This window comes from Eurosta solidaginis, chromosome 2, assembly GCF_040869045.1.
Source record: "Eurosta solidaginis isolate ZX-2024a chromosome 2, ASM4086904v1, whole genome shotgun sequence".
In the NCBI taxonomy this organism is placed as follows: domain Eukaryota; kingdom Metazoa; phylum Arthropoda; class Insecta; order Diptera; family Tephritidae; genus Eurosta; species Eurosta solidaginis.
In genome coordinates, this window is record NC_090320.1 from 218,506,096 (window position 1) to 218,530,391 (window position 24,296).

General features: G+C 38.8%; 2 protein-coding genes across 2 annotated transcripts in view; one reads left to right on the forward strand and one right to left on the reverse strand.

Annotated features, from left to right (window-relative positions):
- Positions 1 to 16,708, reverse strand: part of LOC137240612 (uncharacterized) — a 38,661-nt gene extending 21,953 nt beyond the window's left edge. The window contains exon 1 of the mRNA XM_067767101.1: positions 16,551 to 16,708. Coding sequence (XP_067623202.1) covers positions 16,551 to 16,568 — 18 coding nt within the window. The 5' untranslated portion in view covers positions 16,569 to 16,708. The remainder of the gene's footprint in view (positions 1 to 16,550) is intronic.
- LOC137240613 (cytoplasmic dynein 2 heavy chain 1-like) overlaps positions 1 to 21,626 on the forward strand; it is an 83,464-nt gene extending 61,838 nt beyond the window's left edge. The window contains exons 23-33 of the mRNA XM_067767102.1: positions 4,326 to 4,439; positions 4,495 to 4,597; positions 4,665 to 4,897; positions 4,960 to 5,182; positions 5,247 to 5,590; positions 8,833 to 9,806; positions 10,996 to 12,323; positions 12,472 to 13,655; positions 15,824 to 16,042; positions 16,100 to 16,408; positions 21,254 to 21,626. Of these exons, the coding sequence (XP_067623203.1) occupies positions 4,326 to 4,439; positions 4,495 to 4,597; positions 4,665 to 4,897; positions 4,960 to 5,182; positions 5,247 to 5,590; positions 8,833 to 9,806; positions 10,996 to 12,323; positions 12,472 to 13,655; positions 15,824 to 16,042; positions 16,100 to 16,408; positions 21,254 to 21,538 (5,316 nt within the window). The 3' untranslated portion in view covers positions 21,539 to 21,626. The remainder of the gene's footprint in view (positions 1 to 4,325; positions 4,440 to 4,494; positions 4,598 to 4,664; positions 4,898 to 4,959; positions 5,183 to 5,246; positions 5,591 to 8,832; positions 9,807 to 10,995; positions 12,324 to 12,471; positions 13,656 to 15,823; positions 16,043 to 16,099; positions 16,409 to 21,253) is intronic.
- Positions 21,627 to 24,296: the final 2,670 nt, after the last annotated feature.

Consider the following 24,296-nt stretch of genomic DNA (forward strand, 5'->3'; position numbering starts at 1 on the left):
TCGTCCAGCAGTTTCAGCGAGTAATCCAAAGGTAAAAACACCATCCTTTGATGGTTCTGTTCCTTTCCAGGTCTTTAAGCTACAGTTTGAGAAGACCGCAGCAGTGAACAACTGGAATGCGGAAGATAAAGTTGCTGCACTGTTCGTGGCATTGAAAGGGCCTGCAGCGGAAATCTTACAGACGATTCCAGAGTACGAACGGGACAGTTATGACACATTGATGGCTGCTGTAGAACGACGTTATGGAAGCGAGCATAGGAAACAGATATTCCAAATTGAGTTGCAAAACCGTCACCAAAGAGCGAATGAGACTTTGCAGGAGTTTGCCTCGGATGTTGAAAGGTTAGCTCATCTCGCAAATGCGGACGCACCCGTGGAATACACCGAGAGGGTAAAAATCCAGAGTTTCATAAATGGCATACGGGACGTGGAAACGAAGCGAGCTACATACGCAAACCCAAAGCTGACATTTACTGAAACGGTATCGCATGCTCTGATTCAGGAAACAGCGTCGCTTCTGTGTAAGCCAGTTTTCAAAGCACGCCGTGTGGAAGTAGAAAGGCCAGAGTGGGTAGACACGATTTTGGAAGCACTGAAGGGATCTCAACAGAAAAATGCCGGAGTTATTAAATGTTTCAAGGGCGGCAACTCAGGTCACATTGCACGTCATTGCGATCTTTGTCCTAATAGTTCCAACAATGTGGGTGGCCGTAAACGCAAAGCTGGCGGAAATGAGCAAGAGCGTGTCGGATGTAAACAACGAAAGCTTGCCCCGGCTATTGAATGTCCTGTGATATCTGTGTCGCAGATTGGAAGGAAATCAAGCAGTCTTACCATCAGAGGGAATGTGGATGGCAAGGAGCGTGTACTGACTGTAGATACGGGGGCATCTCATTCCTTGATCCGATCTGACTTGGTCAACAGGAGAATAAAACCGTTACCTGGAGCAAAGTTGCGTACGGTCACTGGCGAGTATAACCAAGTTCAGGGAGAAGTGATATGTGAAGACTTGATTGGAAAGGTCACGGTTCTACACAAATTCGCGAAGATCCTTGAAGAGGTCATATTGGGAGTGGATTTCTTGGTTGACCATGACATCAAGATCGATATGCAGAGAAGTATGATGCGTTATGAGAACCAGGATATACCACTTAACTTCAAGTTGGAGAAAGGGTTCAGTAGTAATCGAGTACTGGTGGAGAAGACTCGACAAAAACCACGGAAGTCAAAGGCAAAGGTTAATAGGTTAAATGGGCCAAATAAAGCAAAATCAAAAGTACCTGCGAGAGAAACACTGGCATTGACAAAACCTAAAAGACGCAGGAAAACGAAGCAACGAATTTCCGAGAAAGAATGCGAGGGTAGTTTCAAGCCGGAGCGCACTACTGTTGTGAAATGTGGGAACGATACCGATTATGCAAAGCAAATCCGTCCAGCGCAAGCTCTACGAAGTGGTTCATTGACCAAACAACAGAGTGTGAAGGAACGGCCCAGGGTAATGAGTAATAAGATGAAACACTGGCATGACAAGAACTTTAATTCGGAAGGTTTCTTGGCGGGAGATTTGGTACTGTTAAACAACCCTCGCCGGCGGAAAGGTGTTCCAGCCAAATTTCGGTGCAGTTGGGAAGGCCCGTACAAAGTTGTGAAGAAGATCAGTGATACCATCTACCGCATACAAACCACTGGGAAACCACGGATTAGAAGAGTGGTACATTTGGAGATGCTAGCGGCAGTTAGATCGGGAGATTTGTCTGATCGGGGCGATCAGACTTAGGTGGAGGGCAGTGTCACGGATATTATCATCACTAAGCTATACCATCACTAAGGCGATGCTAAGGCCATGTCAAGCAGTATTTACGTCAATAATCAAATCATGTATACACATATATAAGGCAGCCGAAAGAGATGTCACATACAGATGCATTTTCTTATACGCCTATGTGTGTGCGAGAGACTGTAAACTACAAACTTACATACATCTGAGAGACGCTGAAAAGTAGAAAATTGTAAACAAGTAGAAACTATATAAGAACTATAAACACTCGAAATAGTTGGTAAGTTCTGGAAATAGAAGAGCCTAGATGTATGCAGCGTAAACTATAAAAGCGGCACAAGCGAGTAAAAAGTAATTCAGTTTGGGTTGAGCTATCAATCAGTTATTGATTAAGCACGCGATCTGGCGGCCAATAGTAGAGTCTCATTTGAGTTATCAATCAGTTTGGTTATTAAGCCAGCGAGTAGCAAAGTATAAGTGTTATTGTGAAGTACTTTAATAAAGGCCATTTTTCCATTATTCAATATTGGAGTTATTTATTCAACAGTTTAGTGATTCGAACTTAGCAGAGGATTGCATATAAGAGGATTTGCAGTAAATTCGTTACAATATGGTTCTATTCTGAACTAATTTAAAAGAAACAAAAAGGATACAGAGGCTAACACCAATGACCTTGAGCGGGGAATTATGCAGTTTCCCTTCAGATATGGGGATTTGCCTACTGTTTATTTTAAAATAAAGACATAACAGAGCAATAAACATAAAGACACAAGTGCCATTGTACTAAAAAGCATTATTACAAAAAAAAAAAAAAGGCAGGGTTATTAACGAAATTTTCCAACTTTTACTAGAAATAGCTTAATACCTGCATCTACGCACTTTTACAAAATCTTGTATATAAAAGAAGGCGATTTAACCGATTTAGTCCATTTTTACTGAAAATATTTCCTGTTAAAAGGCATACATGTGCACCAAATTTTTCGTCGAGTTATGGCTCCAAAAGCGTTGGGAAATTCATTGTAAGAAAGGGGCAGTGCCACGCCCATTATTGTTATAATGGCACAAAATACGATTGGTACAAAACTATTTTTCGCTAATATTTAACTTATTATTCTTGCCTATGATCCTTGTTAAAGTCATTTATATAGAAGTGGGCGTGGTCCATAACCAATCGTATTCATTTTTGCTAGAAATATTTCCTGCTATAAGGAAAATATGTGTACCCAATTTTGTTACGATATGTAAATTTTTCTTCGAATTATGGCTCCCGAAACATTGAAAACTGCTTAGACAAAAAAGGGGTGGTGCCACACACATTTTCAAAAATTTCAGTCTTTTCCAATTTAATGTTGTAATTCAATTTAGAAAGTAAAACTCTATTGATACAAAGCTCTTTTTCGCTAAGATATGATTTTCGTCTACGACCCTTTTAAAAATCTTTTATATAAAAGTGGGCGTGGTCTTTAATCGATCTCATCCATTTTTTCTTTATTATTTCCTGCTATAGGAAAAGTTTGTGTACCCAAGTTTATTACGATCCGTTAATTTTTCTTCTAGTTATGGCTCTGGAAACATAGAAAATTGCTTAGTCATAAAAGGGGCGGTGCCACGCTCTTTTTTTTAAATTTGAAGTTTTTCCTATTTATTGTTATAAATCCACTTGGGAAATGAAATACCATTAATTTAAACCTCTTTTTGCAAAGATATAGCTTATTTTATTCGACCACGACCCTTTTAAAAATCTTTTATATAAAAGTGGGCGTGGTCCTTAACCGATTTCGTTAATTTTTCTTCAAAGTATTCCTTATAGTAAAGGCAACCTCTGCGAATTTTGTTACGATAGGTTTAACGATTTTTGATTTATGATTAATAATATTTGTAAAATTGATTCTATCACAAGTGGGCGGTACCACGTCCAATTAAATTTTTTTTTTTTCAAATTTTTATCAAGTCTCAATATCAGTTCACACGTCAAATTTCAACATTCTAGGTGTATTATTTACTAAATAATCAGGTTTTTTGTGTTTTCCAAAAGGTTATATGTGACCCGGCCTATGAAAAGGTGGCTTGTGACCCAAAAAAGAAACAGGTGTTAAAGATAAACAATGCATTTCTACAGGTTGTTAGTAGTTTTTCTTTTGCATTATTTTTTTTTGAGTCATAAGCCTCCTTTTCATAGGCCAGGTCACATATATATAAAAGGTGGGCGTGGTTATCATCGGATATCGCTCATTTTCAATACCAATCCGTTCTGGGTCCAGATAAGCTCGTGTACCAAATTTGGTTAAGATATCTCCATATTTACTCAAGTTATCGTGCTAACGGACAGACGGACGGACGGACGGACATGGCTCAATCAAATTTTGCTTCGATACTGATGATTTTGATATATGGAAGTCTATATCTATTTCGATTCCTTTATACCTGTACAACAAAGTTTCCCAGCTGATCAGAAAAGTAGTTCGCTTTAATCGACAAAAAGCAATACATTTATAGGGCCCTCATCTGATCTAGGCATATGTGCATAATTCTTTCTAATTTGTCATAGGCTCTGTGCTCTGAATTATATTCCATGTTTGAGGATCGTTTGGTCAGCGAGGCAGATGTGAGTGAATTTAACAGCATATTCAAGCAAACCATGCGAAAGTTTTATGGTAGAGAGGTAAGAACTAAGTACTTAAGTAAGAAGATGAACAAATTATAATTCATTCAAACAGAAAGTCTTCTTCGTACCCAAGTTACCAAAGCACTCTGGAGAGTTTCGCGCGCTCGAGCACGATGAATGGTTGGACGAAGTGCAAAAGCAGATAACAATATGCAGTACGTAAAAATTTATATATTTTGATTTCCCCTTTAAATAACAACCAATTCTCTAACACATACGCAGATGCCGAGTCCTTTGTCATTGATGAACCAATCACAAGAGAATTACTTTATTTAGTAGCGAAAATAGCGCGTGTGTTGACGCGCAATGAGTCTCATTTGTTAGTACTAGCACGCGCTGGTGGTCGACATTTGGATGCGCTCTATGCAGCAGCCAATTTGCAGCAAGCAAAAATATTCATTACACAAGGTGGCGCTGGATATGGTTTGTTGGATTTCTATAACGATCTAAAATTGGTAGAAGCATTTAGTTACTTGACTTTAAATAAGACAGGATAACTATCAAACCTTTTTTATAGGCCATGCAAACTGCTGCTTTAGAAAATCAATGTACCTGCCTGCTCATCGAACATTGCTGGTTAACATTTGCACCCGACATTATGAAGCCTATTGAAGCAATACTTGAGGGTAGCGAGATACTGGATTTATTTGGTGATGATTTAGAATCAATTGCTAGTTCATTGAAACATGCTGCACAATTGGAAGGATTTCAAGAGAGCATAGGCGCATACTTTTTGAAAAGTACCAACTACCTTTATTGAGCAACATTTATTTACTTTAACTCAAATTTATAATTTTTTTTTAGAAGCGAAAAGAAATCTTCACTTGATTATTACATTAGATCCGGCATCTGCTGCGATTAATTATTTATTTGCAAAATTTCCAGCACTTTATCGTAATATGGATATGTATTTTGTACGTCCAGCCTCAACTGAAACCCAAAATCAGCTACCGAAAAAATATATTGAAATGCTTGGTGAAGCTAGCGGCAGCAAAGACAGTGTGCCAGTATTTTCTTATTTCACCGATGCTGTGGAGACTTTGATAATACAACAGGCACCACAACGCTACTATCAGCTGATACGGTCCTATTATTATATCTACACCAATTTTGCAAAGGATATCACTAAGAGGTTGGAAAAACTACAGGTAAATTGGATTGGCGTAACTTCCGGAAAACCTACTGACTTATAAGCTTATGCAATAATTAATGCCCACATTTATTAGAAGCCTTAACCCGCGGTTACGTTGCGCGTGGTTAGGTTAGGTTGAACTGGCCGGTCCATGAGGACCTCACATAGACTGATTGAGTCCGTAGTGTTACCAGAAGTTTGTTTTAACGACCAAACTGAAAAACCCTATCAAAAACCAGGACCTATGTTATAAAATAACTCCATCCTCTTGGCAACTACTAGAAGCTTCCTAGGACTTAAGCCACTTGCTGCTTCTAGATCTGACAGCTGTATCACTCCTAATAGCTGGAGTTTTAGCCTGGCAAGTGCAGGGCACGAGCACAGAACGTGCTCGATCGTTTCCTCCTCCAACTCGTACTTCCTACATATGCTATCACTGACAAAGCCTAATTTAAAGGCATGTGACACCAGAAGGCAGTGTAAAGTCAGAATAACCGTCATGAGTCTACAGTCCCCTCTTTTTAATGATAGAAGCGACATTGTTAGTCTAAGGTTGTAAGACTTACACATAATCTTCGACACTTTACAGCCCCGCGCTTGAACCCACGCCTTTCCCGCTTGGTCGATCATGTGCACCTCTCGCCTTCGCTTAATCTCGCCCAGTCTAATGGGGACGTCAACGGAGCAAGCTTCAAGGGATGCACCCTTCTTAGCTAGTTCGTCCGCTTTTTCATTCCCATCTATTCCCATATGCCCTGGTACCCAATATAGTTGTATGCTTCTCCCTGTCCCGACTCTCTCCAGAGACTGCTTACACTCTAACACGCATTTAGATGCTGTCCTATGTGTGATTATTGCCCTAATTGCTGCTTGACTGTCAATATTCTCTTCCAGGTTACGTTGCGCGAAGTAATATAAAATTTTGTTGAACTGCATACAAATCCAAAATCGTTTGGAACTCGGTCTAATTAATTTCAAAATATTTATTTACTTACTTAATTGACGTTTAAACAAAATACCCTGTACATTCGCATAACAAAAATGTGTTAAGAATAATATCTTGTAACGAATTTTGGGAAATTTCGCTTATTTGAAACCTTCTGCTAACGTTCGAATCGCTAAACTGTCGAATAAATAACTCTAATATTCTGTATTGCAAAATGGTATTTATTAGACTACTTTGGGAGTGGTACAATTATATTTCACAATTATACTGCATTTCACAACATGGCGTGTTTAAATCAAACTGATTAGTTATTACTCAGCTTGCGCTGCTTTTATACTCTCGGTTTCCTGGTTCACCTATTTCTCCTAGGGTCTAGTAATTTCGCGAACAGTAGTAGCTCATGCTTGGTAATTTAGTTATATGCGTGTGTATGTGTAAGAACTCCGGCTGATGACTACATGGGTGTGTATGAGATATCTCTTCGCCGCCTTCTATGTATGCGTATAAATGATGATTGATTGATGTACACGTGTGGCTGCTTCATGTTTTTGTTGTTGCGTGATTATTTACTAACAGCCTAGTGATGTCAACATTCGCCACAATATATAGATACAATGACCGGGAGGTACTTACGAAATGATCTCGTAGTTGTCACGAAACAGCCCCGAAATGAATTATAAAATATATTTGAAAAAAGTTCTATAGTTCCGAAAAAACCGTTATAGCGCTCAAGCAATTCAGAATTGGCGTGAAAATAATATCTAGAACAATACCGAAACTGTCCAGAAGTAGTGTAATGTTATCCTTAAACAATCTTGAAATGGTATAGAATTTATTTATAGAACGATCGGAAATCCCAAAAAAGTCCGATTAATACTTTCCGAACTGGTAGCAAATACTTCCGAAACGATCACGAAAATTTCCGCTCCGGTCCAGAACACAATTCCGAAACAATGTCGAAATGATCCCGAAACTACTTAGAATTCGTCCAAACATTTATACCTAAAACAGTGCCGAAACAATTCAAGGATAATACCGAAATGATCCCGTAAGGGTACCAAGAACAATTACACGAAATTGGCGCCGTTGTGATTCGTGACGCCGGCACAGAAAGTTATAATTTAACTCCACTTCTTCCCCATCCTGGCAGCTTCTGCAAAGATGGCTTGTTGGTATACGCCATTCTATACAAACACGGTCATAAGAACTTTGACACATCACAATCATTTCGGTAGGTCCACAGCATATTCGTGGCCCTAATGGCGTTTATATCGATTTTCCCCAGGAGGTAACCCAGCAGCGGTCGTTAGAACTACCTATGTTATGAAAAATAATTGGCTCCAGAAGACAGATTTCAATTGATTTCTTTTCCACTTAAGCTGCATCTGTCCGGCGGATGTCAACATTGTCTATATGTATGGCTAATAAATTTCTACAGTTTTTCAGATATGAGAAAGAGAGGATAGTTGGCACGAATCTGGTTTAGCTGCCCTTCTTTAGGAATGTTAATGTACCAGATCATTTATAACATAAAGAAAAGATGCCAAGTAGATTGGGTAACATTTTATCGGCTTGCAACATGGCTGTTATAGACCCATGCCTCCCGGTCTTGCCGATTTGAAAAGATTGCAGGATTTCATAATATCTTTTCATGGTCTATGGTGATTGTACGCGGTTTCCGTAGAACAGTCGCGAATCTTCTGTCATTACGAAATTCGTCCGACAGCTATAACGATATATCCTCCAGTCGTTTCGAAATCAATTCGAAGTTACACACTCATTCCATATATAAAACTTTCGCCGTATTCCATAATTTTAGCACTTAGCTAAATTTATGTGACGAAGTTCTTAAAATGTCGAGGAGTGATTGGTATTTATGGGGGAAAAATACGTTCACCGTTCACTTTTTTGGATCGCCGAAGAAGCTGTTGAAGACTAGAATAATTACTTCCTAAATTGAACCGATATTTCATAAGCACTACAGTAGAATACCTTCTAAACAATTCTTTTCCGTTGGCCTACTTTCTTCTTGATTGGCTTAATGTACCGCATTTAAACCCTCATGACCTTTCGTCCAATATATTTCCCATACAATGTCAGCTTCGATTCACCTAACCTTGGTTGTACCTGTTGTTGTTGTTGTAGCAGTGTTGGTTTTATATATATACAGAATTTATAGTTTCTAACGCCCCTTCAAAGTTCCCAATATAAGTGATTCGCGGGGGATATCTAGGAATAATTTTTAGAATATTGTAATGCATGTAATTGTGTTCAGACAAAGATTCTATGTAATTATAATTTCTAACCCGTAGCACGGCGTCGACAAACTTGCCGATGCTCACAACGTAGTTGATACGCTCAAATCAAATGCCAGCCAACAAGAGGAAGCACTCGCCGAAAAACGTAAACTTGCCAATGACGCACTCGAAATGATTTCGACCACAATGCGTAGCGCCAACGACCAAAAAACAGATATGTTGGAGTTAAAAAAGAAGGCACAGGAAAGCAGCGAACAATTAAAGGAACGTCAAAAAGAAATACAACAGGAACTGGCCGAAGTGGAACCTATACTCGCAGAAGCTAGCACAGCAGTGGGACAGATAAAATCGGAAGCACTATCCGAGATACGTTCATTACGTGCGCCACCTGAAACAATACGTGACATATTAGAGGGTGTTTTACGTTTAATGGGTATACGCGATACCTCATGGAATAGTATGAAGACATTTTTGGCAAAACGTGGTGTAAAAGAGGATATACGTTCACTCGATCCAGCACAAATTAATCCGGATCATTGTGCGGCCGTTGAAAAATTACTTCAAGTGAAGGCGGATTCATTTGAGACGAAGAACGCGAAACGTGCTTCAGCAGCCGCAGCCCCACTCGCTGCTTGGGTTAAGGCAAGTGTACGCTACTCGAAGGTGGTACAAAGTATACGACCCTTAGAGCGTGAACAAAATGAACTTAAACGTAATTTAGATGTAGCTGAGGGTGAAATGCAGACATTAATGACCGGCTTAGATGACGTCGATAATCGCGTAAAACAATTATCAGCTAAATTAAATTCTTATACACAAGAGGCTGCGGTATTGGAGATTAAACTAGATGATGCACGTAAGACGTTGAATGCAGCTGAGGTGCTAACTGAGCAATTAAGCTCTGAATTCCATACCTGGAGCATGCAGTTGGATGAGTATAAGGCAGCGTATAAAACTTTAGACACCAAATCTCTTCTTATTGCATTGGCCATTAATTACTTTTCACATCTGACTTTGGAGCGTAGAAGGTAAGTTTCTGGGAGTTCGGAACGTATTTAAACTTGCATATATTGCACAATTTAATTTATCGTATTTACCGTATTTTAATTAACTTAGCATAAAATCCAAAACCTAAACTCTGTAGAATGTAACTTTAATTGTAGCTCCGTATATCCCAAATATTTTGACATCTTTGGAATAAGTTCCTAGGGAGGGCCTGGGGTCGTCAATTGAACCTTAGGAGGGGCTAGGGATACAGATTGACAACCAGGGACACCCCTTAGGGAGGCGTGTTGTTTCCTCCCCAATGTATACTGGTAGTCAACGAAATCCTGAACACCTTCAGAGTAAAGGGAGTGGGGTAAACCGCATACCGGATTTCGAGAACGAGACTAAGCGGTACAACAACATTCACTTGATGTCTCTGCATGGGTTCACGTAGGTTTTGGCGGTTCTTACACTGACAAAATCCATCATTTGGAAATCAGATGACTTTGTGCAAACAACCTGGATTCAAAGGGCTGAGCAGCGTAACTCTTTAAAGTGGTCAGCGCAATCTTTAGCGTCTACAACCCAAATGTCAACCTTACATACCCGTGGAGAATCCTGTATATTTAGCAGACAAAGCATTTGTGACCCCGAGCTCATCACCGATGAAGGAGTCATATGACCAAGAAGGTTCAACGTGGTAATATCAAAAAACCCAAAACCTTCGGGATGATTCGACTATGGCGTATACCAGCAAGATACCTGCTTTCAGGCTTCCCGGTATTTGAGAAGTACATTCCTCAGTAGAGGAAAGGGATGGGGACACAACTGGAGCAGAAGACGATTCAACTGCTTCAAGGAAGGATCGAAGTTGGAATTACATTTTGGCGGTGATTTTGTCTGCCAGGGGCTCGGCGTCTTTCAAACGAAGTCAGGTCGCACCCACAGTAGTTTAGCCATTTAAAGCAAATTACTAATATTGCGAAGCCCTTCACATCTGAGACACATTGTGTACATGGGCCGGCACTGAAAAATGAGGTTGAAAGCGCTGCGTGTCTCCACCGCGTCTAATCTGCTGCGTAGCATATAATAATTTATATCGCTTCGGTCTTAATATTGGTTAAATTTATACATATCTAATCCTATTTACTACCCCGTCACAGCGCTACCAGAATGTATAATTTCTCTTTGTTTAATATTAAAAAATAACGTATTTTATATTCTCTTTAGCTTCAGTATGGATCGCTTACTTGCTGAACTCCAACTAAAGCCGTTCGATTTGCGCAAAAGTCTGCTCACCGAACAAGAACAAATAATCTGGGAGAGTATGGGTTTGGCGCCCGATGCACAAATTATCGAAAACGCTGCCTTACTACGTCAAATGATTGAGCTGCCATATGGCAGTTATCCAATTCCATTGGTATTGGACCCCACACAAACCGCCATGAACTGGCTCGCGGAGTATCTGCGCACCAAAGGCAGACCTTATGATATTACAACCCAAAATAATGAACGCTTAAACTATATGCTGGAGTTAGCTGTACGCTTTGGGAAGGTGTTGGTGGTGAAAGACTGCCAGCAATTGCGACCACCTTTGCTGCAACTTTTACAGGGACGCTTTTATGTGAAGTTTGGAAAGAAGCAATTAGAGATTGGCACAAAAATGGTAGATTTGCATGAACATTTTCAGCTTGTACTCTTTACAAAAACGAATAAATTGAACATTGAACCAGAAACCTTAAGCATCGTAACTTGTATACCTTTTACCGTAACCGCTATAGGATTGGCTGATCAACTTATGTCAAAAGCGATTACTTTAAAAAATCCTAAGCTAGAGCAAAAACGCATTTATTTGTTGAAAAATGAGGGTGTCTTGCTAAAAAAACGCATCGAGCTGGAGGATAAGCTGTTGGAAGAGCTATCAGGAGCACAAGGTGATATTTTAAATAATGAGAAACTTTTGGCTACATTAAATGAGGTGAAGGAGAGTAGTAATTTCATTGATAAATCACTTAAGGAAAGCGCACGTGTAAAGGAATCACTTTTATCCGACTACACACATTTACGTGAGCTTTGTACTCAATCTGCTAAATTTTACATCGAATTGTCTGCGTCTTATGAATTGCCAGCTTTGGCTTTTATACAAATTTTTCTTAATTCGCTACAAACATTTAATGGGCAAAGTTCAAAAACGCCAACTAACGAGCGGCAAGTCTATGAGCAATTGGTTGGTGCTACATTTCAATATTTGGCACGCTCAATAGCCCGCTCCAGCCATGTGACCCTGGCTTTGTATGTATGTAAGAGCGCTTATCCGGAACGAGTACCAGCAATTGAATGGGAAATGTTTGTTACTAATTTTATGGCAACTGCTGACACAAGTTTGGGGACCAGCGTTGATTTGGGTGCGCTACACTTACCCGAATTCATAACTAAGGATACGGCGCTAAAATTACGATTATTACTTGCACAAGTGCCACAGCTCGAGGAAGAATTACAATTACAAAATGATTATGCATGGCGAAGTTTTATAGTGGATAGAGCACAACAGATGCCAGGTATGTTATTATTATAAAATTGTCTTGCTTGAATTCTTGTTCTGTCAAAAGTGATAACGAACTTGATGTGCATTAAGCTCCCCAAAAAATGTTTCACATCTAAAATGTTTCCTAATTTAAATTGACATTTTGCTCTTCCATTCCTTAGGCGAAATCAAATCTCCTTTTCATTGCGTGCTCATAGTGCAGATATTCCGTCCCGATTTGATGTTCACGCAGTTACGCCGCGCCGCTACCGAAATAATGGGCCTATCACCAGAGTCTGTGGTCCAGCCCACTGTTGAACAACTTGCCGATGAAAATACGGATGATAAACCCATTTTAGTGCTTACACAAACAGAAAACGATCCCGGCACAGAAATCCAAAATGCTGCAATCAAAAAAGTTGGACTCGAAAAATATATGGAACTTTCTATTGGGCGAGGTATGGAACGACGTGCAATAGATGCCGTGCGGCAGGCAGCTGAATTGGGTAAATGGATTTGCATTAAAAACGTACATCTTATACCCGATTGGTTGCTCGAGTTGGATCGTGAATTAGAGGTTTTGAAAAAGCGGCCAGGTTTTCGCTTATGGCTTATTTGTGAATCAACACGTGGTTTCAGTGAGACAATAATGTACAAGTTCGTCAAGGTTTTGTATGAGTTTCCAAGCGGTATTAAGCATAAAGTACGTCGTATGTTACAAAACTTTATGCTTGGTGAATATCGTAAAATATCGAAGGAACCGAAGCTAGTTAAGATGCGATTTGTAATATTTATAGTTGTGGCAGTGCTGCAGGAGAGACGTAAGTTTATACCACAGGGTTGGTCTAAATACTACGAATTTGGCGAAGCCGACTTGAAGGCAGCTATGGAGGTGTTACGTTGGTTGGATAAAACGATGACTAGCGGTCGGTGTGATTGGACTATTTTGCAGCGTTTATGCGAAAATGTAGCATTCGGCGGTCGCATTAATAACACGCGTGACTTGTTAGTCTTGCAACGTTATTTGGAACAATTTTGTTGCGCTGATGTACTGAGTAATCGCTGGACACCTCTTAACACTAATGTTGTTGTAGCGACAAGTGCCCAAGCTTTGGATTATTTAAGCGCCATTTCGAAATTTCCCGAAACGGATGAACCAGAAGTATTTCACTTATCTAATCATACCAACATAAATCGTGAAATAGAATTTTCAAAAGAAATTATTAAGGAATTACGTACAAGCTATTATAAAAAAAGCATTGCTGCTGAAGAAATAGTTAAGGGGCGTGTACATGAATCAACAGATGTTAACAAGTTAGCGAAGCAAATTAAACCGATATTAGCGCTTTGGCGAAAACTTGCTGCGGTAAGATTTAAGGACAATCATATTGAGTAACATAATTTATGCGGGCAGTATGAATCCTTTTCAAAACAAGTAAGGCTAAGTTCGGGTGTAACCGAACATTACATACTCAGATGAGAGCTGAGAACTTTTTCATTTTCTTCTACTTAATATGGTGGGTGTCACACCCATTTTCAAATTTTTTTCTAAAGTTATGTATACTTTGCGTCAAACAACCAATCCAATCACCATGTTTCATCCCTTTTTTCGTATTTGGTATAGAATTATGGCATTTTTTTGTTTTTTCGAAATTTTCGACATCGAAAAAGTGGGCGTAGTCATAGTCGGATTTCGTTTTTAACACCAAGATAAAGTGTGTTCAGTTAAGTACGTGAACTAAGTTTAGAAAGATATATCGACTTTTGCTCAAGTTATCGTGTTAACGGCCAAGCGGAAGGATAGACGGTCGACTGTGTATAAAAACTGGGCGTGGATTCAACCGATTTCGCCCATTTTCACAGAAAACGGTTATCGTCATAGAATCTATGCCCTTACCAAATTTCACAAGGATTGGTCAATTTTTCTCCGACTTATGGCATTAAAAGTATTCTAGACAAATTAAATGAAAAAGGACGGTGCAACGCCCATTTTAAAATTTTCTTTTAGTTTTGTACTTTGTTGCACCATATCATTACTGGAGTTGAATGTTGACATAATTTACTTATATACTGTAAAGATGTTCAATTTTTTGTTAAAATTTGACTTAAAAAAAAATTTTTTTTAAGTGGGCGTGTTCTTCATCCGATTTTGCTAATTTTCGTTTAGCATATATATAGTAATAGTAGCAACGTTCCTGCCAAATTTCATCATAATATCTTCAACGACTGTCAAATTACAGCTTTCAAAACTTTTAAATTAACTTCTTTTAAGTGGGCGGTGGCACGCCCATTGTACAAAATTTTACTAATTTTTTATTCTGTCATAAGGTCAACCCACCTGCCAAGTTTCATCGCTTTAACCGTCTTTGGTAATAAATTATCGCATTTTTTCGGTTATTTGAAATTTTCGATGGCGAAAAAGTGGGCGTGGTTATAGTCCGATATCGTTCATTTTAAATAGCCATCTGTGAGTGCCCAGGAACCTAAATACCAAATTGCATCAAGATACATCAAAATTTACTCAAGTTATCGTGTTAACGGACAGACGGGCGGGCGGACGGACAGACGGATGTGGCTCAATCAAATTTTTTTTCGATACTGATGATTTTGATATATGGAGGTCTATATCTATCCCGATTCCTTTATACCTGTACAACCAACCGTTATCCAATCCAAGTTAATATACTATATGTGCAAAGTACGCTGGGAATAAAAAGTACAAAATAATTTTATACAAATCAATTATTAAACCGCACACACAACATAAATACGAGGAACAAACACAATTTCAAATTGCCGTTTCTTAGAACTGAAATTGATGAACAAAATATTTTCTACAAGGGTCTAAAAAGTTACAGTGATCTGCCTATGGATATTAAAAGTTGCAACAAAATAAATACTGTAAGACCTTATCTATAAGATAAAACAGTGTAATATAATCTAACTTACGAATTAGGCTTCTAATAAAATAATAATAAATAAATAAATAATGAAGCTATGAGACGATTCGAAATGTGGGCCGTTCTCCTTCTTTTCGGGAGAAAATCGGATGATCATTAACAATGATAGCCTTTATAGCTATAGCGAAAATTACCATAAAAGTTGTCCCAGCGGGTGGAGGCGTTTGGAATACACCCACGGTAAGCAGAAATCCAGCTTATATACAACAAAATTGTGGAATCCTTCCTGCAACTGCCCAACTAGTTACAAATTAGGCAATATAATTCAAATTTAGTGCAGTCGGCTTTTTTTGTTGTTTTGTTTTAGTAAAAGTACATATAATTGGCCAAATTTATAAATCACGGGAAACATTTCTTAAAGATTTTTTCGCGAAGTCTTTTTCGAACTCCGTTTTAAGCACACATTCCTATCAACAATGCCGTCGGCTTACTTAAGAAGGACTTAGTAAATAGCTTTTACATGCAAATGTGTCAGTATTCTATACCAAGTTGGAATCATGCCACCTCAGACAATATCTCTGTAGTTGTAACAATAAATGAACATAATTGCTAATACCCCTCTCTTTCTTCATAGAAATGCACGGTGCAAAAATCCGCGGAAGATGTGCAGGAATATACACAGCAAGCATTACCATGGCAACTATTTGTCATATCCGAATTGAGGACAGCAGGAAAATGCTTTCAAGAGGTTCATCAGACACTATCCCTGGTACACAATTGGTTCAAGACCACTGCTAATAATACAAAATCAAATATGGATTTGCATTTAATTCAACACCTTGTCGAAAACCAGGTTATATCACTTTTAGTCTACATTTCATGATTGTATTTTTAATGTTATCGAGTACAGGTGCCCGCTTCATGGCAACGCTCCTGGCAAGGTCCCCCAACAGTGATTGATTATATACGTGGACTTGTTTTGCGTGGTGAGGCCGCTGAGTTACGCTATCGTTCTGAGTTACAATTGGAATTTGGGCAACATATTGATCTCACTACAGTATTTAGTTGCGAGACATTACTATCTAGCCTTAAGCTAACAAATTCTAAGCAAATGGGAACATCATGCAAGGATCTAAAGTTGGTATCTCAAGCTGTTGATGGAGGCAGCTCCTCGTTAGCCCAAACAAACGGCTCGGTTATAACTTTAGCACCCTTGAAGGTAATATTAATCAGCATTATACACGTTATATTTGCTGTTTTTTTTTTTTTTGTGTAAACAACTACAACCGCTTCGGCGGCGTCCTTCTGGCGGCATATCACCTGCATCTCGCACTTAATTTTTAACAATTCTTGGCACTCACCTTTCCCATTTTGGCCATAAACTGATACTCCACCGTTTCTGGCAAAATATTTCACTTGGTCGCCTTAAAAAAACTTGAAATTACTAGGCAACTGCCTTAAATTTGTAAATTCGCAAAGTTTTCATCTGTCCAATTTTTTATGCAGATTGTCAATTCGGCGGATTTCTGACGTTTATTGTAATAGATTGCGAGCAGTGCTGCCACACGGCGAGAAAATTTAACATTATTGCCTATGTAAATACAAGAGCTCTGTTATATTGCCTATGTAAATACAAGAGCTCTGTTATATTGCCTATGTAAATGTAAATACAAGAATCAAGAGTACAAGAGCTCCGTTATTACCTTATTAAGGGCCAACTAATGGTGACTTATCCATAACCAGATAAAACAGCAGATCGAACCAACTTTATGGATATCAATGTAATCGATTAAGGCAAGGTGCACACGAGGCTACGCGTCATAGACGCGTACAAGATATTTCATATAGCTACAATTTCTCTCCGCCTCAAGATCTGCACACGAAGCTACTTTCGAGCGTCGCTACAAAAAGCAAACAATTATTGAAAAAAATAAAAAATTAAATTTCTGCTGTATAAAGATCAAAGGAAAAATATTGAATTTTAATGACTTTAATTCGTTTTTAACACTACGGGCTCATTCAATCTATGTGAGGTCCTCATGGACCGGCCAGTTCAACCTAATTCATTTTTACTTTATTTGCTTGCCGGCCGAAATTTCAAATTTCCATTTGGAAAAAATGTACACCCGTTCATTGCTTGTCAAACTCATCATAGAGAGCTGCGTACTCCAAAAGAAAACATAACGAAAACGAAATTTTTCATAATCTTTTCTTGAGTGTTGTTATATATTTAGATGCTGGTTTTCCTTTGACTCCCATATACGCCTTCAAATCACTTTTACACGTGTCTATCTTTTGGACAATATTCATATTCGTTGACACTGAAAACATCTACTAGAAAATCAACTCATGTAAAAAGCACTTAGTAATCCTGCAAGAAGCGATGAACACAATATATTTTAACAAGGAACGATTCGCTCAATACTTCCATTTCACAGATGATTTCAGGGTATGGTTTATGTGCGGTTCAGCAGACAGAGACTGTGAACGCAAAGCGAAGCAAAACTTAAAAATATTTGTAACATGTCGCATTCATCTGTCAAAATCGAAGCTCTTGGCACAGCATTCTATGTAATGTTGGATCTGCATGCTTTGACACGTTTTTTCTCTTTTCCAGCGCCATAAATCAACAATATCTCAACTTCTTGCCTCGCTTTAATGTCTACAAACTTTGTGTGGCAAGATAGTGAATAAAAAAAAAAGAGCCAGAAAAAAGAGCTAAAGGAAAATAGCCAATACATACGTCATAAAAAACAGCTGATCTAATGTTTACATGCGCAATCTTCTTGTGCGATTTGTGGGCGGAATTATTGTTGTTCTTGTTATATCTCCTAACGGTGACTTTCCTCGTGTTCACATTGTTGTTCCGGTGTCAGAAGAGGAATTGTTGAATAAATTCCAGAGGAAAACAAGGACATGGCAAAGTTCAGTGAATTGAAGATCCAACAACTAAAGAAGGAGTTGGAGAGCCGTGGATTGAATACAAGCGGCGTTAAACTTGAACTTCAGGCACGGCTACGAGAGGCAATGGAAGCAGAAGGAATTGATGTGGACGAGTATGTCTTTTATCCTGATGGGGACGAGACAACAACAAAAATTGAAGAGATATTGGCTGCAATAACTGCTCAAACATCGACAGTAACATCCAAGATGGAAGCGCAAGAGGCACGTATAACAGAAATGTCATCACAAATATCCACCAACATGTCATCACAACTAGAAGAACAGAAAACGTATATGTCATCACAGATGGAATCCCAAGAGACACGAATAACATCGAAGATTGAAGCACAAGAAACGCGTATGTCAGAAATGTCGACACAGATTACATCGAAGATGGAAGCACAAGAGGCACGGATATCCGAAATGTCGGCTCAAATTTCAGCACAGATATCATCGCAGATCTCTGCTCAACTGGAAGAGCAAGAAGGACGTATTTCCTCGAAGTTGGAGGCGCAAGATACAAAAATTTTACAGTTTGAAGAAAAAATCAAGGCCGAGGTGGATGCTTTGAGAGGACGTATGGAGCAGTTACAATTAAATCGTCCAGCAGTTTCAGCGAGTAATCCAAAGGTAAAAACACCATCCTTTGACGGTTCTGTTCCTTTCCAGGTCTTTAAGCTACAGTTTGAGAAGACCGCAGCAGTGAACAACTGGAATGCGGAAGATAAAGTTGCTGCACTGTTCGTGGCATTGAAAGGGCCTGCAGCGGAAATCTTACAGACGATTCCAGAGTACGAACGGAACAGTTATGAAACATTGATGGCTGCTGTAGAACGACGATACGGAAGCGAACACAGGAAACAGATATTTCAAATAGAATTGCAAAACCGCTACCAAAAAGCTAACGAGACTTTGCAGGAGTTTGCTTCGGACATTGAAAGATTGGCTCATCTTGCAAATGCGGATGCACTTGTGAAATACACGGAAAGAGTGAAGATTCAGAGCTTTATAAATGGCATAAGGGACGTCGAAACGAAGCGAGCCACATACGCGAACACAAAGCAAACATTTTCTGAAACGGTATCCCATGCATTGACTCAGGAAACGGCGTCATTATTGAGTAAACCAGCATATAAAGCTCATCGTGTGGAAGTAGAAAGGCCGGAGTGGGTAGATACAATTTTGGAAGCTCTGAAGGGATCACAACAGAAAAATGCCGGAGTTATGAAATGTTTCAAGTGCGGTAACCCAGGTCACATTGCACGTCATTGCGATCTTGGTCCTAATAGTTCCAACAATGTGGGTGGCCGTAAACGCAAAGCTGGAGGAGATGAGCAAGAGCGAGTAAGAGATAAAGAACGAAAACTTGCCCCGGCTATTGAATGTCCTGTGATATCTGTGTCGCAAATTGGTAGAAAATCGAGCAGTCTTACCGTCAGAGGGAATTTGGATGGCAACGAACGAATACTGACTGTAGATACGGGCGCATCTCATTCCTTGATCCGATCTGACTTGGTCAACAGGAGAGTAAAACCGTTACCTGGAGCAAAGTTGCGTACGGTCACTGGCGAGTATAACGAAGTTCAGGGAGAAGTGATATGTGAAGTATTGATTGGGAAGGTCATGGTTCTACACAAATTTGTTGTGGCGGAGATTGTTGATGAAGTTATATTGGGAGCGGATTTCTTGGTTGACCATGACATCAAGATCGATATGCAGAGAAGGGTGATGCGTTATGAGAACCAAGATGTGCCACTTAACTTTACTTTGGAAAAAGGGTTCAGCAGTAATCGGATACTGGTGGAGAAGACTCGACGAAGGCCACGAAATTCAAAGGTAAAGGTTGATGGAACAAATGGGCCAAACAAATCAAACCCGGAGGTACCTGTGAGAGAAACACTGGCATTGAAAAGCCCTAACGGACGTACTAAAACGAAGAAAGAATGCAAGGGTGGTTTCAAGCCAAGGCACACTACTGTTGTGAAGCGTCGGAACGATACTGATTATGCAAAGGAAATCCGTCCAGCGCAAGCTCTGCGAAGTAGTTCTTCATTGGTCAAGCAACAGAGTGCGAGGGAACGATTCAGGATAATGAGTAGTAAGATGAAACACAGGTGCGACAAGGAAAATAATTCGAAAGGTTTCTTGGCGGGAGATTTGGTACTGTTATACAACCCTCACCGGCGGAAAGGTGGTCCATCCAAATTTCGGTGCAGTGGGGAAGGCCCGTACAAGGTTGTGAAGAAGATCAGTGATACTATCTACCGCATACAAAGCATCTAGCGAGCAATAGCAGTATTATTTTGAATAGTGGAGTTTCATTTGAGCTATCAGTTTGGTTATTAAGTTATTCGTTGGACAGTTTGAGTGTTATTGTGAAGTACTTTAATAAAGGCCATTTTTCCATTATTCAATATTGGAGTTATTTATTCAACAGTTTAGTGATTCGAACTCAACAGAAGATGACTATCGCTGTCTCATTCAGTATCTCTTTCTATCACCCGCTGAAGATAGGCGCCGCCATATTGAACAGCCTGTCAAAACACAGAAAAGTAGCCATATTGAACAGCCTGTCAGGCAGTTGACAGATAAGATAACACACTTAGTCATCATTCACAATGACAGCAACAACATACCTTTGTTCAGATTGTCAAAATTTGCTTGTTGGGGTTAAGCGAAAGAATGCAAAGAAAACATAAAATTTTGCAATTCTTGTGTATTGTGGGAAAATTATGCGCTAAATTAGATGGATTCACTAAAAAATTAACTTAAAGTGATATGAAACAATTTTTTAATAAAAAATTTACAACCACGGCAGTAAATTACTGTCAATGTGTTGGTTACATTTTGCAGTTTGTAACGGCAAACTCAGAATGTAACCAAGCCATCGACAAATTTTTTACTACGTGGTGGTCAATTTTTTATTAAAGAAAAGTTTCACATCACTTTAAGGTAATTCTTCCAATAAATGCATCTAATTTCTAACACATGACGGTCTTATCAGTCAAAGTAAAATCTTTTTGCAAAGCGTTACATTGCAATATTTTCGTCCTGTGACCACGTGCCATTATTATTTGATGCAATTACATAATTCTAATATAATCGATTTATTCATTCATAGGTTGATGGTGCTGTTTTTACAAAAGGGAAACTAACCATTAAGATAGATACCGAAAGTCCTGCACAGGAGTATAAATCTCCGGAGTTCAAGTTTTCTTTTGAATCGCATGCCACCAATGCAGACAAGAAAAACAACCCAAAATCGGCAAATGGAAGTAATTCAAGTATACCTTTATACTCGAACACCAGCCGCGAAAAACTTCTATGCTTTGTGGATGTTCCGACAACAGATTCAGCCGATTTGGTGCTTTTGTCAGGTGCAGCACTAGTCGTATCTGATTTTTGAACATTTTGCAATTTATTTGTTTTGGAATGTGATTATAATAATAAAATTATATGTTGGATTTTTCTTGTGTGCATATTACGCCATATGCATGGAACTTTTGAACCCCGTTTTTTGATAGTCACGTTAGATTTAAAGTTATTCTGATGTTAATTGTATACACAACGGGCGACCGATTATCGGTCGGCAACTTTTTTTTCTCATTAGATGTGTTTTTTTTTTTACATGTATAGACGTTTACAATTCATTTTTATATGGGCTGCTAAACTTTAAATACACCTCTGAAATTGCTGCGCATAAAATTTGTACTACTAAATTTCAATGCGCATTATACTCAGATGTAACTGAAATATGTGTCTGTTTCATCCTCTACACTAATTCTTGCCGTTATCCGGTGACAAAATCCTAAGCCAGATAAATAATTTTGCATGTAAATGCAACAACAACGATTTGAGCCAGATAAATCCAGATAGAAGTCTGGTTCAATTTGTGAGCCAGATAATTTGTTAATTGCTTCTTTTTAGTTTGGCAACGCTGCCTTTAATAAACCTACTTTTTCAAAAATAGATGTCGCTGCTTAGCCTTTCGCCGTATGAGTTAAATGAAAAACAGCGGCGACATCTGCCTATCACATTTCACGTGTCCGAAAATTTCACGACATCTGCTTCTCAAGTCTCTCAATGATCCAGAGCATTCCCGTGAGAATTGAGCGTGAGCTGGAGCTGTAAAACTCACTGGAAGACGGCATCTATGTATTCTATGCGTGCCCACTATTCATCGCAACTGATTCAGCTATATGTTATACATTATGGCCACCAGAATTTTGTGTCTCCGATTTTAGGTACACCCTGTTCTGTAGCTAGTTATTTAACCACCGCCGCTAGATGGGTCTCCTAAGCATTATCTAAGCGAGGATATGCGTTTTTTTACGCGCAAACGTAAACGAATACGCGTTTAAAAAAAAAACACGGTTATTTACTTTTCGCAAAAAATGGTTTTATGCTTTTTTGTGTTTATCCCATAAAGGGCGCCTGCTCACAATTAATTAATTTTTCACAGTCCATCGCACAGTTGATTAATTTTTCAGGTAAATGCACGCAATTTAACAAAAAGAACACACCGAATTCGGTGAAGTGTACACACAATCGGTGGCAGTGTAAACGTACCCATAGACAGGCGTCTACGGTGCATGGATTTCGGACGATCATCAACGCGTCAAGAGGCGTGATCCTTCAAAATTTACATAAATGGCCGTTTTCTCATGCGAACTTTAAAAGTTACCTGCCCTATAAACAGAAAAAATACTGTTATCGGACAATTCAACTTTGAAGATTACTTGAGAAAACTGTAACTTGATATTTTACGTAAAACCTATTTAATGGCAACCCTCAACCGTTCATTGCTGTTATTTGAGATACTCCAATAAATTTTATGTAGTTCTCAAATTGAGAAATTCTACCGACTTTGAATGGAATTCAAATGCCTTTTTAAGTGATTCTTACCTAACACCAAAGTTAAAAGTACACGCATGGAAAGAGAAAATATTTGGATTTATATTCAAGGCCCGTATTACGTGTTACGATCAGTGACTGAAAAGCATTCTCACTCAAGCGATAACCGTGCAAATGTGAAACTATTTCTAAAAATTACCATTTCAGAGCTATTGTGTTTTAAAAAATGAGTTTCGATCACGGGTCGTAACACGTAATACGGGCCAAAATTAAGGTGAGACTTCTCTTTTTGTCGAAGCTTTGTAACTTAGTTTCTGTTGTGTATTTGGGAAATTAAAAAAATCCCCTGAAACATTTTTGAACTGTGTTAAAAATCGTAAAGCCCAATTGCAGAACTCGATTTATCATACTCATACATTTTTGACACATTTTTTTTATTAACTCTGAGCTAAACAAATAACTTGTCGTTCCGCAAGTGGGCCTAATAAGGGACATTTGGCAGGAGGTCTGAGCTGTATTTGAACTAATCATCCAAAGGCTATTTCAGAACCACCTTCAACTGAACCAGTAAAGAACGCTTTCAAAAGGTCTGCAAAATGCCATTTCGGAGGACATCACATTGCTAAATGTCTATTGAAAGCCCTGCGAGGGGACATAATTAGAACTAGTATCGCTCCTTAATGAGATAGTTCAGCGTTAGTTCGGACGTAGTTCGATTCGCTGCAGGGTACTTGGATCACTTTTTTGGGGGTTTCAAAAATCAGTTCCTCAAGTAGCTCGACCAGCGTGACCATTTCCGCATTGTTTGAAAAGTTATTGATTAGTTGTATAGTTGTTATTCGTAACTAGCTAACTAGCTGTAGGTTATATATAAATTAATTTAATTTACACTTTTAAGAATTTATTTTATGCGCAACAATTTCACAAGTGCAGATAAAGTTATGCAACAGCAGTCCACATAAAAATTACGTGCACAAGTATATCTGCGTAAAAAAAAACAGCTCATATTCCATTGTACGTTAAAGTCAAAAAAATGCTGTAAACAGATTTATTTAGTTATTTTAGCAATCTTTGAAATAGGCTTATAGCTACTTCCGCCTTGTGCTATTACCGATCATCAAACAACTCACGTCAAATGAATACCTTGATTTTATATACCTTTCATGAAAATGAATTTTAAAATTGTAAGTCGTTAAAGAAGAAGAGAGAGGCCCACCAATAAGTACACCGAATTGATCTGGATGACGATCTGAATTGATTTAGCCATGTCCGTCTGCCTGTTTGAACGCAAACTAGTCCCTCAATTTTTG